Source organism: Hypanus sabinus, chromosome 2 (assembly GCF_030144855.1).
Source record: "Hypanus sabinus isolate sHypSab1 chromosome 2, sHypSab1.hap1, whole genome shotgun sequence".
NCBI lineage: Eukaryota > Metazoa > Chordata > Chondrichthyes > Myliobatiformes > Dasyatidae > Hypanus > Hypanus sabinus.
The window spans coordinates 703,497-719,723 of record NC_082707.1 but is presented as its reverse complement, the minus strand read 5'-3'; the positions used below and the strand labels follow the sequence as shown (position 1 = coordinate 719,723).

Here is a 16,227-nt window from a genome sequence, read left to right as displayed (position 1 = left end):
CCACTGCAGGGTCTTGCGATCCGAGATGGTGCAATTTCCGAACCAGGCAGAGATGCAGCTGCTCAGGATGCTCTCAATACAACCCCTGTAGAATGTGATGAGGATGGGGGGTGGGAGATGGACTTTCCTCAGCCTTTGCAGAAAGTAGAGTCGCTGCTGGGCTTTCTTTGCTATGGAGCTGGTGTTGAGGGACCAGGTGAGATTCTCCACCAGGTGAACACCAAGAAATTTGGTGCTCTTAACGATCTCTACCGAGGAGCCATCGATGTTCAGTGGTCGCTCCGTGCCCTCCCGAAGTCAACAACCATCTTTTTTGTTTTGTTCACATTCAGAGACAGGTTGGAAGCAAGTGTGTGGTAGCATTCCCAACAAAGAGAAACATGGAAGAGGCCACTGCAAAAATCTTATTGGAAAGGATATTCACTCGCTGGGGACTACCCCGGAGTATAAAATCAGATCAAGGCACTTATTTCACAACCCAGATAATGCAAAATATCATAGCACTTTTAGGAATCAAGCAGAGATTTCATTTACCTTATAGACCACAGTCTAGTGGAATTGTGGAAAGGATGAATCGAGCACTAAAAAATATGATTGCAAAATGGTGCAACAACATGGAACAACTTGGCAAGTAGTTTTGCCTTATGCCTTGATGATAATAAGGAATACAGTGATATCTTCAACAGAGAAATTCATGACTGGGAGGAATATGAGAGGGTTGGAAGGGTTGTTAGGATTAGATATGTCAGAACCCGAAATCAAAGGGATTGTATCAGAAAAGTGGGTACAAAAGTAGGCACAGTAAAAGAGTCCAATTATGTGACAGCTCACCAAATAGGAAAGAAAAAGAAACAGTAAAGCCTACTTCGACTCAAAAGACAGTCCCATAGAATTAAGCCTAGGACAAAGAGCGATGATTAGAATACACCAACCGCCCTAATTTTTAAATTCAAGATTTGCAGGGCCCTATGAAATTATAGGCAAGGCAAGTCCTTCAGTGTACAAAGTGCTGACTAACCAGATAAAAGTGGAAGGTACCATATCAACCAGCTGAAATTGATGGTGGAGAGACAGGAATGTTATCACCATTGGCACATAACAATTGATATACATGATAGCCCTGATTTGGGAGGCTTGAGGATGGAACAACTGTTCCAACAAGATGGAACCAGATCCTATCAAGGGGGTGATTTTCAGTCCCCTCATCCTGAGAATCAGGGAAGTTTTGTCAAAAAGTCAAAGGAAAAGGAAAACATGTTAGTACTTGTCCCTCCTATCCTGAAACAAAATTGATTTAGGAAAAATGGATGTCTTGAATCACAAGAGAATTGGGAGTCTGGATGGAAGATCTAGAAAAATGAAATATGGACATAAAATAATTTAAGACTTAAACTGGAAATAAGAGCAGATATCACCCTTGCGTGCTACAGGTTTAATTCAACATGAAGAGAATAATGTATTTTGTTGCGATGGAATTTACCATGACTGAGGCCATGGTCTGTCTTGTTCCAGAGCCAGTACAGTGGACAAACATGTCAACAATGATATCATTGCTTGGAAAACACTCAGTGAGGATTAAAAAATATCTTCTCAATGGACACAGGTAACACAGTCCAACAAGGGAGAAATGGAGGACTCAAATTTGTATTATAAATAATAATGGAGGAGAACTTCAAGTTCCAGCTCACTGATACAGATGAAAATATGCGGGACTATGCTGTTACTGAGTTGCCACCAGTACCTCACTTGACCACAGACTGGACACGTGTTGTGGAGGAGGCAAGAGAGATCATCCATCAATGGATTAAACACACTAAAGCAATTGAAGTAAGGCAAATGAAATACTGAGTGACCCAGGCATTTGGAGTAAGTTTTGGAATTGGGGGGGGGGGGCAAATGTTCATATACATCCATGGGTAAGAATGGTATCACAGGCTGCTGTAATACTAATTTTATGTACCCTGATAATTGTATTGCTCAATGTATATCAACTGAGAAGATGGAAGGCTGAAATAATGGAGAAAATTGAGGATAATGAGATAGCAGAGATGATTGTCAGTATAAAGTGGGTGAATTTAGAAACATAGAAAACCTACAGCACAATACAGGCCCTTCAGCCCACAATGCTGTGCCGAACATGTACTTACTTTAGAAATTGCCTAAGGATACCCATTGCCCTCTATTTTTCTAAGCTTCATATACCTATCCATGAGCTTCTTAAAAGACCCTATCGTATCTGCCTCCACCACCATTGCCAGCAGTCCATTCCACACACTCACCACTCTCTATGTAAAAATCTCCTCTGTCCTTACTTCCAAGCACCTTAAAACTGTGCCCTCTCATGTTAGCCATTTCAGCACTGGGAAAAAGCTTTTGACTATCCACATGATCAATGCCTCTCATCATCCTAAACACCACTATCAGGTCACTTGTCATCCTCTGCCGCTCCCAGGAGAAAAGGCCAAGTACACTCAACCTATTCTCATAAGGCATGCTCCCCAGTCCAGGCAACATCCTTGCAAATCTCCTTTGCACTCTTTCTTCTCACCATCATGGACATTTACACTACATGCTGCATCCGCAGAGGAAACAGCATTATGAAGGACCCCACGCACCCCTCATACAAACTCTTCTCCCTCCTGCCGTCTGGGAAAAGGCTCTAAAGCATTCGGGCTCTCACGGCCAGACTATGTAACAGTTTCTTCCCCCAAGCTATCAGATTCCTCAATACCCAAAGCCTGGACTGACACCTTGTCCTATTGTCCTGTTTATTATTTATTGTAATGCCGGCACTGTTTTTGTGCACTTTATGCAGTCCTGTGTAGGTCTGTAGTCTAGTGTAGCTTTCTCTTGTGTTGTTTTTTTTACGTAGTTCAGTCTAGTTTTTGTACTGTGTCATGTAACACCATGGTCCTGAAAAACGTTGTCTCATTTTTACTATGTACTGTACCAGCAGTTATGGTCGAAATGACAATAAAAGTGACTTGACAACTTGACTTGACTATGCCTTCCACAAGAGGTGACCAGAACTGAGCACAGTACTCCAAGTGGGGTCTAACCTGGGTCCTGTAAAGCTGTAACATTACCTCTCAGCTCTTGAACTCAATCCCACGATTGATGAAGGCCAATGCACTGTATGCCTTCTTAACCACAGAGTCAACCTGCGCAGCAGCTTTGGGTGTCCTATGGACTTGGACCCTAAGATCCCTCTGATCCTACACACTGCCAAGAATCTTTCCATTAATACTATATTTTGATATCATATTTGATCTACCAAAATTAACCACCTCACACTTATCATAACTACATCAGCCACTTCTCAGCCCAGTTTTGCATCCTATTGATGTCCTACTGTAACCTAGTAGGATGCTCACAGGTAGATAGAATGTGAACCCACGTGCTTTTCAGTTGAAATAACAAGTTACTTGTTGGTAAATACAGATTAGAAACATAGAAAACCTACAGCACAATAAAGGCTCGGAGGCCCACAAGGCTGTGCCGAACATGTCCTTACGTTAGAAATTACCTAGGGTTACTCTAATTTTCTGAGTTCCATGTACCTATCCAGGCAATACCCCTAATTAAGTGCTTGACTGGTCATTCGACATGACCAGGGCATTTGATAGTACCAAATGAGCTCTTTCTAACGCGACTCTATGGGCACAGCCACTCCCCAATGCACCCATAGGTAATACTTCTGATGTTTCAGACTCTGTGGGTGCTGTATATGAACAGCTGGTCTGAGGCATGTGGCAGCTGCTTGCCTTTTTCAGCAGGTAGCTCCAAACCCCCGAAAGGAAGTACAGCACATGTGACCATGAGCTTCTCGGTCTCCATCTGGCTGTCCCCCATTTTCGGTTTCTTAGGCTTGCCACTCACAGTGTTTGTTGACCACAAGCCCCTTGTGCATGCAGTGGCCAAAATATCAGACCCTTTATCTGCACAACTGGAGTGCCTACATATCTGCGTTCACAACTGGTATTCAACATATCAAAGGGAAAAATAATGCCCTGGCCAATTGTCTCTCACGACCAGCCATTGAGATTGTACACATAGGAGTTGACTATGCCAATATGACAGCCGACCAATTTACTGACCCAGACGTCCAGGCTTACTGAAATGCAGTCATGGGCCTGCGATTGGCTGACATAAAATTCGGGGAAGGTGGAGTTTCTTTCCTGTGTGATGTCTCAACCGGCTGCCCTCACCCCATTGCGTTCACAAACTGGAGACTTACCGTTTCAACTCCATACATGGCCTCGCACATCCAGGCCAGAAGACCTCACAGAAACTGGTTACACTGTAGTTTGTTTGGCATGGTGTACGTGATTGGACTACAGCCTGTGTGGAGATCCAGCTGGCAAAAATTAACCATCATGTTTAGCTATACTGGCAACTTTTAAGATCCCTGAGCGACAGTTCAACCATGTCCACATGGACATTGTTGGTCCCCTTCCCCCTCCTGTGGATTCACACACCTTCCTACCATGGTGGACTGTACCACAGATGGCCAGAGGTTCTCCCTCTAGCTTCGATGATGACCACAGACGTGGCTCGGGCGTTCATCTCCACCTGGGTTGCTTGGTCTGGCACCCCATCTGATATTTCCACTGACCATGGTCCTCAATTCATATCAGGCGTCTGGGCTTCGATGGCTCAGAACCCCAGCATTAGGCTACATCATGTTACGGCGTTATCACCCATGGTTCAATGGCCTATGTTTCACCACTCCTTAAAGGCTTCTCTGACCGATGAGTGTTGGCACGATCTTCTCCCATGGGTCCTGTGTGGCTCAGAGCTTCTCCAAAAGAGGACCTGCAGTCGTCCGTGGAGGGTTTGTTAATGAGCAACCGCATGAGTAGCCAGTGATTTCATTCCTGATGCCATGTCTGCCCAGTGGCCTCTCAACAGCATTCCACCCTCAATTCCTTTTCACCTATTCCTACCTGCTATCCTGGTGAGCAGCACTGTCAATTTACATTCCAAATAACCATAGAACATTACAGCATAGAAACAGGCCTTTTGGCCCTTCTTGGCTGTGCCGAACCATTTTTCTGCCCAGTCCCACTGACCTGCACCTGGACCATTTCCCTCTATACATCTCTCACCCATGTACCTGTCCAAGTTTTTCTTAAATGTTAAAAGTGAGCCCGCATTTATCACTTTAACTGCCAGCTCATTCCACACGCCCACCACTCTCTGTGTGAAGAAGCCCCCCCCAATGTTCCCTTTAAACTTTTCCCCCTTCACCCTTAACCCATAAAAAAATTGGATAGGTATATGGACAGGAAAGGAATGGAGGTTTATGGACTGAGTGAAGGTCGGTAGGGCTTGGTGAGAGTAAGCGTTCGGCATGGACTAGAAGGGCCGAGATGGCCTGTTTCCGTGCTGTAATTGTTACATGGTTATATGTCCTCTAGTTTTTTTCTCCCCTAGCCTCAGTGGAAAAAGCCTGCTTGCATTCACTCTTAACTGCCATCATAATCTATACCCATCATAATTTTATATACCTCTATCAAATCTCCCCTCATTCTTCTACACTCCAGAGAATAAAGCCCTAACCTATTCAACCTTTCTCTGTAACTCAGTTTCTCAAGTCCCATCAACATCCTTGTAAACCTTCTCTGCACTCTTTCAACCTTATTAATATCCTTCCTGTAATTTGGTGAACAAAACTGCACGTAATACTCCAAATTCGGCCTCACCAATGCCTTATACAAACTCACCATAACATTCCAACTCTTATACTCAATACTTTGGTTTATAAAGGCCAAAGCTCTCTTTACGACCCTATCTACCTGTGGTGCCACTTTTAGGGAATTTCATATCTGTATTCCCAGATCCCTCTGTTCTACTGCACTCCTCAGTGCCCTACCATTTACCTTGTAGGTTCTCCCTTGGTTTGTCCTTCCAAAGTGCAATACCTCACACTTGTCTGTATTAAACTCCATCTGCCATTTCTCAGCCCATTTTTTCAGCTGGTCCAAATCCCTCTGCAAGCTTTGATAACCATCCTCACTGTCCACTGCACCTCCAATCTTTGTATCATCAGCAGATCATTGATATAGATGACAAATAACAATGGACCCAGCACTGATCCCTGTGGCACAACACTAGTCACAGGCCTCCACTCAGTGAAGCAATCCTCCACTACCACTCTCTGGCTTCTCCCATTGAGCCAATGTTTAATCCAATTTACTACCTCACTATGTATACCTAGTGACTGAATCTTCCTAACTAATCTCCCATGCGGGACCTCGTCAAAGGCCTAACTGAAGTCCATGTAGACAACATCCACTGCCTTCCCTTCATCTACTTTCCTGGTAACCTCCTCGAAAAACCCTAATACCTCTGTTAAACATGACCTACCACGCATAAAGCCATGTTGACTCTCCTTAATAAGTCCAAATACATGTAGATCCTATATCTTAGAACTCCTTCCAATAATTTACCTACTACTGACGTCAAACTTAACAGCCTATAAATTCCCAGATTACTTTTAGAACCTTTTTTAAACAACGGAACAACATGAGCTATCCTCCAATCCTCCGGCACCTCACCCATAGATACTGACATTTTAAATATATCTGCCAGGGCCCCTGCAATTTTCACCTCATTTGTTTTCATCTGCCAGACACACACCAGCATTTCCCCTAGGTACCCTTACGATGGTCCATTCCATGTCTTGGAAAGGGAAGAAAAGACTTTTATTATAGATAAGAGGGGTAAACCTGAACGTATGTTGTTAGATTGCCTTAAACCAGCCCAAGGTTTAAAGCATTCCACTGGCATGCCCCTGGTGTCACCCAATGATCATGTATATCTAGCTCTGGATGAGCCAGAGGCACCTGCAGTTCCTCCACCCATGGAACGTAAGGCCCAAGCTCCAGATAAGCCACAATGCTGGTTTTACTGAATTATGTGGGGACCTGTGTTAGGAGAGATAAGACTGAGAAAGAGGAAAACAGAAATAAATCAAAGATAGCGTGCAACAGAGATTATAGAAAGAACAGATAGGAGATGAGGCTTAATCACAGCCAGCAGCATGAGTTACAGGGCAATAAAGGCATGGTGCAGTTAAAACAGAAAACAACAAATACTGGACTGAAAGTGTTGTATTTGAATGCACGCAGCACCTATATACTACTAAAGCTGTCATGCTCTGTTTGTTTGTTTGTGACCTCCAATTAGTGCAAATGGTGCATTATAGTGGCACTTTTTTTTGGCTAAATCAACTTAAAATGCGCTAACTTACAGAATGCAGGCAAAGTTCAGAGCTATATGTTCGTATAAAATTGCTAATTTGCCAAAATCAACAGCCCCGCTTTCACCCGCGAGTCGATCCACCATCATGGAAATCGGGATGCGACACCACGACGCATGCGCATGGCCCAGCTCAGCAGCAACACCAAGCGAAGCAAAAGGGCAGGGCAGTGCAGCTCTATTTCGATTCTCTCAAAGGGTGCCCCAACGAGTCACTCCATTGTCTCCTAAGAAATAAAATTGATGACCTTGAAATTCAGCTACAGATTGGCAAATATGACGTTGTGGCCATCTCTGAAACTTGGCTAAAGGATGGCTGCCATTGGGAGCTGAATGTCCAAGTATATACAGTGTGTCGGAAAGATTGGCTAGTATGCAGAGGGGGTTGTGTGGCTCTGTGTATAAGAAGTAATACTAAATCATTAGAAAGAGATGAATAGGATTGGAAGGTGTAGTCTCTACGGGGTAAGTTCAGAAATGGCAAGGGTAAAAGGGCACTAATGGAAGTTCTATGCAGGACTCCAAACAGCAGCCGGGATGTTGATTACAAATTACAGCAGGAGATAGAAAAGACATGTCAGAAGGGCAATGTCATGATAATCGCTGGGGATTTTAACATGAAAGTGGATTGGGAAAACCAAACCAGTAATGGACCTCAGGAGAGAGAATTTGTAGAATGTCTGAGGGATTGATTTTTAGAACAGCTTGTTGTTGAGCCCACGAAGGAATTGGTTGTGCTGGATTGGGTGTTGTGCAATGATCTGGATGTGATGAGAGCTTAAGGTTAAGGAACCCTGAGCGAATAGTGATCACAATATGATTGAGTTCTCATTGAGATTTGAGAGGGAAAAAATAAAATCCAATGTTTCTGTATTTCAGTGGAATAAAGGAAATTACAATGGCATGAGAGAGGAACTGGCCAAAGATGACTGAAAAGGGGCATTTGCAGGAAGTACAGCAGAGCAGCAATGGCTGGAGTTTCTGTAAAAAAATGAGAGAAGTGCAAGATAGATATATTCCAAATAAGAAATTTTCAAAGGGACGATGGATACTACTGTTACGTACTCGTGACACATGACAGTGGTACCCTTGTCATGTGACTGGGGTTGAAGCTATACTGGACTTGAGGTAATGGTCTTGTGAAGGCGGAGTGATGTCATTTTCCCGCCAGTAGAGATCATGCGACAGGTTTTTTTTTACAGGTTATAAAAGGTAGACCCCACCTTGTGCGGAGGGGCAGTTCGTGGCTGGATTTGCCAAGTTGACTTCATGTCACTGTGTGATTTAAGTGATGACGCAGTTTAGTTGAAGGATGAAGTTTTTATCTAATGCCTAAAGTTTAAAAGGTCATTGCCAGCAGGTTCTTTACGATTCTGCTAGTTCGAGAAATTAGTGGAGAGTGAAGATTGACGTTCGGGAGTTAAAGATCGAGGAGAATCGCTTTCTACGGTGAAACGGGTTTCGACCTTTGTTTGATCCTTATTTGGAAGGATTTCGTTGACTATCTTTGTGTTAGTCCCTGGGTTTAACCAGAAAGGATTGAAGATAGTGAGGAAGGAAAGGTCAGTGCCTTTAAGCCGTTCTGTTTCATAAATTCTTTGTGGGAAGTTCGACGTCGGGGATCGAAGCAAGCGACGTGAAAGAGAATTTACATCGTCTTATAACGTCTCTCCTTTTTAAATGGACTGTGAGCATATCGAACTTTTGGCAATACCACTTTAAAGAACTGTTTTTGCAATATTGCTTTAAGAACTGTTTGAGCTGCCGCACCGCAGTTGGTTTCCGGTTACGTTAGTGTTTGTTTACTTTTGGGGGGTTTGTTTTCTGTGTTTAATAAACATGTTGTTTGTTATAAAAAACCCTTGCCGAACTCATATATTTATTGTTGCCTGGATACGTAACACTACCATGGCTGACATGTGAAGTTAGAGCCAAAGTAAAAGCAAAAGAGAGGGCATACAGAGCTTGTGGGAAGATAGAGAACTGGGAAGCTTTTAAAGACTTGCAGAAGGAGACTAAGAAGGAAAAGATGAATTATGAGAGGAAGCTGGCGACTAATATCAAAAAAGACACTAAAAGCTTTTTTAAGTATATAAAGGGTATAAGAGAGTCAAGGGTAGATATAGGACCAATACAAAATGACACTGGAGAAATTGTAATAAGAGATGCAGAGATGGCAGAGGAACTGAAAGTATATTTTGCATCAGTCTTCACAGTGAAAGACGTCTGCAGTTTACCAGACATTCAAGAGAGTCAGGGAAGTGAAGTATGTGCGGTAAAAATTATGAGTGAGAACGTGCTCAGAAAGCTTAATGGTCTGAGAGTGGATAAGTCTCCTTGACTTGTTGGAATGCATCCTCAGGTTCTGAAGGAAATAGCTGGAGAGGTTATGCAGGCATTAATGATGATCTTCCAATAATCAATAGATTCTGGCATTGTAACGGATGACTGGAAAATTGCAAGTGTTATTCCGCTATTTAAGAAGGGTGGGAGGCAACAGAAAGGGAACTATAGACCTGTTAGCCTGACATCAGTGGTCGGAAAGTTGTTGGAATCGATAGTTAGGGATGAGATTACGGAGTACCTGGAGGCACATGAGAAGATAGACCAAATCCAGCAAAGGAAAATCCTGTCTGACTAACCTACTGCAATTTTTTGAGGAAATGACAAGCGGAGTCAACAAAGGAGATGCAGTAGACGTGTTGTACTTGGATTTTCAGAAGGCCTTTGACAAGGTGCTGCACATAAGGCTGCTTAGCAAGATAAGAGCCCATGGATTTACAGGGAAGTTACTGGCATGGGTACAGCATTGGCTGGTCAGCAGAAAACAGAGAGTGGGAGTAAAGGGATCCTATTCTGGCTGGCTGCCGGTTACCAGTGGAGTTCCACAGGGGTCAGTGTTGGGATCTGCTGCTTTTTAAGATGTAGGTCAATGATTTGGACTACGGTATTAATGGATTTGTTGCTAAATTTGCTGATGATACTAAGATAGGTGGAGAAGTTAGGGTGGAGAAGATAGGTGGAGTGTCAGACACCCTGAGCCAATAGGCTGGTCCTGGACTTATTTCCACTTGGAATAATTTACTTACTATTATTTAATTATTTATGGTTTAATATTGCTATATTTCTACACTATTCTTGGTTGGTACAACTGTAACAAAACCCAATTTCCCTCAGGATCAATAAAGTATGTCTGTCTGAAGCAGGTAGTGTTGAGGAAACGGAGAGCCTGCAGAAAGACTTAGTTTAAGGAAATGGGCAAAGAAGTGGCAAATAAATACAAATGTTGGAAAATGTATGGTCATGCACTTTGGTGGAAGAAATAAACCGGCAGACTATTATTTAGATGGGGAGAGAATTCAAAATACAGAGATGCAAAGGGACTTGGGAGTCCTTGTGCAAGATAACGTAAAGGTTAACCTCTAGGTTGAGTCAGTTGTGAAGACGGCGAATGCAATGTTGGCATTCATTTCCAGAGGTATTGAATGTAAGAGCAGGGTTGTGATGTTGAGGCTCTATAAGGCATTTGTGCTCCTTATTTTAGAAAGGAGATACTGACATTGGAGAGGGTTCAGAGAAGATTCACAAGAATGATTCCAGGAATGTAAGTGTTGCCGTAAAAGGAACGTCTGGCAGCTCTTGGGCCATATTCCCTTGGAGTTCAGGAGAATGGGGGGGGATCTCATAGAAACAGTCTGAATGTTAAAAAGCCTGAACAGATTAGATATGGCAAAGATATCTCCCATGGTAGTGGGTTCTAGGACAAGAGGGCATGACTTCAGGATTGAAGGATGTCCATTTAGAACAGAGATGTGGAGAAATTACTTTAGTCAAAAGGTGGAAAATCTGTGGAATTTGCTGCCACAAGCGGTTGTGGAGGCCAAGTCATTGGGTGTATTTAAGGCAGACATAGACAGGTTCTTGGTTAGCCAGGGCATCAAAGAGTTTGGGGTGAAGGGGAGTGGGGATGACTGGAAGAATTGGATCAGTCATGACTGAATGGCGGAACAGACTCGATGAACCGAATCACCTACTTCTGCTCCTATATCTTATGGTCTTATGGCGGGAGGACACGGTCTCCATCCGCGACCTGGCACCCGCAGGTGCGGCAGACCACTACCCTGAAGACCGAGAAATACACATAATTCACAACCACCGACATTAAATTGGGGTTTCATTTTGAGAGGCTGATCTGATGTGATGACGCTGTTATATCAAAATTTTTAGTGCACATTTGTGTTTAGGTTTTGGAGTTCAATAAAATTTGTTACAGGTTTCATTGAACATAAAATACATCACTTTGCAAAAACTTACAGCCATTTATAAACAGCAATAAATGTTTATTGATAAGACAGCACTTGGGAGTATTGTGAGCCATTTTTGGCCCCTTTTCTAAGAAACAGATGTGCTGAAAAAGAGAGGGTCCAGAGGAGGCTCAGAGAAGTATTCTAGGAATAAAAGTGTTAACATATGAGAAGTATTTGATGGCTCTGGGCCCATACTCACTGGAATTTAAAAAATTAAGGGGTAATATACTTGAAACCTATTGAAAATCGAAAGACCTAGAGAGAGTGGATGTGGAGAGGATGCTTCTGATGGTGGGGGAGTCTCGTACCAGAGGGGACATCCTCAGAATAGAGGGATGCCCATTTTGAACAGATATGAGGATGAATTTCTTTAGCCAGAGAGATGAATATGTGGAATTCATCATCACAGGCAGAAGTGGAGGCCTGATTTACTGAGTGTATTTAAATTGGATGTATAATTGTTGCAGTTTTCTGCTTTAGACTCCTAAATCTTGAACTTGTTAGTTACTGGTTAGATTTCAAGTGTTAAGTTCAATTCTCATTCAACCACAGATGAATACCCATGAATACAGCCAAATGAAACAATGTTACTCCAGGGCCAAGGGGCAAAATACAGTACCAACAGTGACTCACAATACAAGGCATATATACTGTCGCTCTGTAAGATTTACATAAGGTTGGAGGAGTACAGAGAAATCTTACAAGGATGTTGGCGGGTTTGGAGGACTTGAGGTATAAGGAAAAACTGAACATGTTATGACTTGATTCCTTGGAATGTAGAAGACTGACAGAAGACTTGATAAAGATATACACAATTATCAGGGGTATAGACAAGGTAAATGCAAGCAGCTTTTTACACTGACGCTGGGTGGGACTACTACTAGAGACGTAGAAACATAGAAAACCTACATGTCCCTACCTTAGAAATTACTAGGCTTACCCGTAGCCCTCTATTTTTCTAAGCTCCATGTACTTATCCTATCGTATCCACCTCCACAACCATTGTTGGCAGCCCATTCCACGATCTCACTATTCTGCGTAAAAAACTTACCCCTGACATCTCCTCTGTACTTATTCCCCAGCACATTAAACCTGTATCCTCTTGTGGCAAACATTTCAGCCCTGGGAAAAAGCCTCTGACTATCCACACAATCAATGTCTCTCATCATCTTATACACCTCATCCTCCGTCACTCCAAGGAGAAAAGGCCGAGTTCACTCAACCTATTTTCATAAGGCATACTCCCCAATCTAGGCAACATCCTTGTAAATCTCCTCTGCTCCCTTTCTACGGTTTCCATATCCTTCCTGGAGTGAGGCGACCAGAATTGAGCACAGTACTCCAAGCAGGGTCTGACCAGGGTCCTACATAGCTGCAACATTACCTCTTTGCTCTTAAACCCAATCCCATACTTGATGAAGGCCAATGCACCGTATGCCTTCTTACCACAAAGTCAATCTGCACAGCTGCTTTGAGTGTCCTATGGACTCGGACCCCAAGATCCCTCTGATCCTCCACACCGCCAAGAATCTTACCATTAATACTATATTCAGGCATCATATTTGACCTACCAAAATGAACTACTTCACACTTATCTGGGTTGAACTCCATCTGCCACTTTTCACCCCAGTTTTGCATCCTATCAATGTCCCGTTGTAACCTCTGACAGCCCTCCACACTATCAACAACACTTCCAACCTTTGTGTCATCCGCAAACTTACAAATCCATCCCTTCACTTCCTCATCCAGGTCATATATAAAAATCATGAAGAGTAAGGGTCCCAGAACAGATCCCTGAGGCACACCACTGGTCACTGACCTCCATGCAGAATATGACTCATCTACAACCACACTTTGCCTTCTGTGGGAAAGCCAGTCCTGGATCCACAAAGCAATGTCCCCTTGAATCCCCAGCCTCCTCACTTTCTCAATAAGCCTTGCATGGGATACCTTGTCAAATGCCTTGCTGAAATCCATATACACTACACCTACTGCTCTTCCTTCATCAATGTGTTTATTCACATCCTAAAAAAATTCAATCAGGCTAATAAGGCATGATCTGCCCTTGACAAGGCCATACTGACTATTCTAATCATATTATACCTCTCCAAATGTTCATAAATCCTCCCTCTTAGGATCTTCTCAATCAACTTACTAACCACTGAAGTAAGACTCATTGGTCTATAATTTCCTGGGCTATCTCTACTCCCTTTCTGGAATAAAGGAACAACACCCACATCCCTCCAATTCTCCGGCACCTCTCCTGTCCCCATGGATGATGCAAAGATCATCGCCAGAGGCTCAGCAATGTCCTCCCTTGCCTCCCACAGTAGTCTGGGGTACATCTCATCCAGTCCTGGCGACTTATCCAACTTGATGCTTTCCAAAAGCTCCAACACATCCTTTTTCTAAATAAATTCATGCTCAAGCTTTTCAGTCCATTGCAAGTAATCACTACAATCACCAGGATCCTTTTCCATAGTGAATACTGAAGTAAAATATTCATTAAGTACACTTTCCCACTCTCACACTTGACAGGTCCTATTCTTTCATGTCTTATCCTCTTCACATATTTGTAGAATGCCTTGGGGTTTTCCTTAATCCTGCCTGCCAAGGTCTTCTCATGGCCCCTTCTGGCTCTCCTAATTTCCTTTTTAAGCTCCTTCCTGTTAGCCTTATAACCTTCTAGATCTCTAACATTACCTGGCTCTCTGAACCTTTTGTAAACTTTTCTTTTCTTCTTGACTAGATTTATTACAGACTTTGTACACCATGGTTCCTGTACTCTACCATAACTTCCCTGTCTCATTGGAACGTACCTGTGCAGAACTCCACACAAATATCCCCTGAGCATTTGCCACATTTCTTCCGTACTTTTCCCTGACAACATCTGTTCCCAATTTAAGCTTCCAATTTCCTGCCTGATAGCCTCATAATTCCCCTTACTCCAATTAAATGTTTTTCTAATGTCTGTTCCTATCTCTCTCCAATGCTATTGTAAAGGAGATAGAATTATGATCACTATTTCCAAAATGCTCTCCCACTGACAGATCTGACACCTGACCAGGTTCATTTCCCAATACCAGATCAAGTATAGCCTCTTCTCTTGTAGGCTTATCCACATATTGTGTCAAGAAACCTTTCTGAATACACATAACAAACTCCACCCCATCTAAACCCCTTGCTCTAGGGAGATGCCAATCGATATTCGGGAAATTAAAATCTCCCATCACGACAACTCTGTTATTTCCAAGATCTGTTTCCCTATCTGCTCCTCGATATCCCTGTTACTACTGCGCAGCCTATAAAAAACACCCAGTAAGGTTACTGACTCCTTCCTGTTCCTAACCTCCACCCACAGAGACTCCATAGACCATCCCTCCATGACATCCCCCTTTTCTGCAGCTATGACACTACCTCTAAGCAACAGTGCCATGCTCTCACCTCTTTTGCCTCCCTCCCTGTCCTTTCTGAAACATCTAAAACCCAGCACGAAGTAACCATTCCTGTCCCTGGGCCATCCAAGTCTCTGTGATGGCCACCACATCATAGCTCTAAGTACTGATCCACGCTCTAAGGTCATCTGCTTTGTTCACAATATTCCTTGTGTTAAAACAGACACATCTCAAACTGTTGGTCTGATCGCATCCCTTCTCTATCCTCCCTCCCACACTGTTTCCAAGCTTTCTCTATTTGTGAGCCAACTGCCTCTTCCCCAGCCTCTTCAGTTCTGTTCCCACCCCGCAACAATTCTAGTTTAAACTCGCGCATTAAACTCTCCCCAGTAGCCTTAGCAAATCTCATGGGTTGAGAGTGAAAGGTGAAAATTTAAGGAGAAAATGAGGGGAAACTTCTTCACTCAGAAGGTTGTGAGAGTGTGGAACGAGTTGCCAGCGCAAGTGGTGCATGGGAGCTCAATTTCAACACTTACGAGAAGTTTTGATAGGTTCATGGATAGTAGGGATATGGAGGGCTATGGTCCTGGTGCAGGTCAAAGGGAATAGGCCGTTTAAATGAATCAGCACTGACTAGATAGGCTGAAAGGCTTGTTTCTCTGCTGGACTTTACTATGACTTTATAGGAGAGTACTAAAATACAGTCACACAAAAAAATAATAATCTAGTTCAAGTCCCTGAATGATATATCCTATAGATTGATAGTGCATCAATGTTGTTAACAAGAACAAATGTGTTCTGCAGCATGACAATAACAAACATACCTCCATCAGTGTCTCAGGAATCGATTGCAGGAACTGTTTGCCCCATCCACTAACTATCACCATGTCACCTTCAAAACAAAACCAGATAATGCAAAATTTCAGTACCTCAAACAGACTAAGAAAGAGCAGTTGGTATGAGAGGTCAGAGAACCAACAGTCAAACCCCCATCAGAGAAGGAATATGACGCTGCTACACTTCACCAGGGTGCACCTGCTGAAGGAAAGAGTACAGGACATTCTTGGAGACAGAACTATTTTACTTTGCTAGGGGAGAAAGCTTTTTCCACAGACATACAAAATGCAGGAGAATCTTGGCAGGTCAGGCAGCATCTCCGGAGAGAAATAAACAGTCAACTTTTTGGGCTGAGGTCCTTCAACATGTGTTTATGATTTTTCCGATGAAAGAAAAGGTGCTCTTGAAAGCAAAATATTAAACCA

The 16,227-nt window shown here is 43.1% G+C and overlaps 1 protein-coding gene across 4 annotated transcripts in view; it reads right to left on the bottom strand.

Annotated features, from left to right (window-relative positions):
* masp1 (MBL associated serine protease 1) overlaps positions 1-16,227 on the bottom strand; it is a 404,010-nt gene that overhangs the window by 46,030 nt on the left and 341,753 nt on the right. For 3 of the 4 annotated variants that reach the window (XM_059990882.1, XM_059990887.1, XM_059990894.1), the window contains one exon: positions 15,790-15,857. The exons of the other annotated variant lie outside the window; for it this stretch is intronic. In XM_059990882.1, the coding sequence (XP_059846865.1) occupies positions 15,790-15,857 (68 nt within the window). The remainder of the gene's footprint in view (positions 1-15,789; positions 15,858-16,227) is intronic. 4 annotated transcript variants of the gene reach the window in all.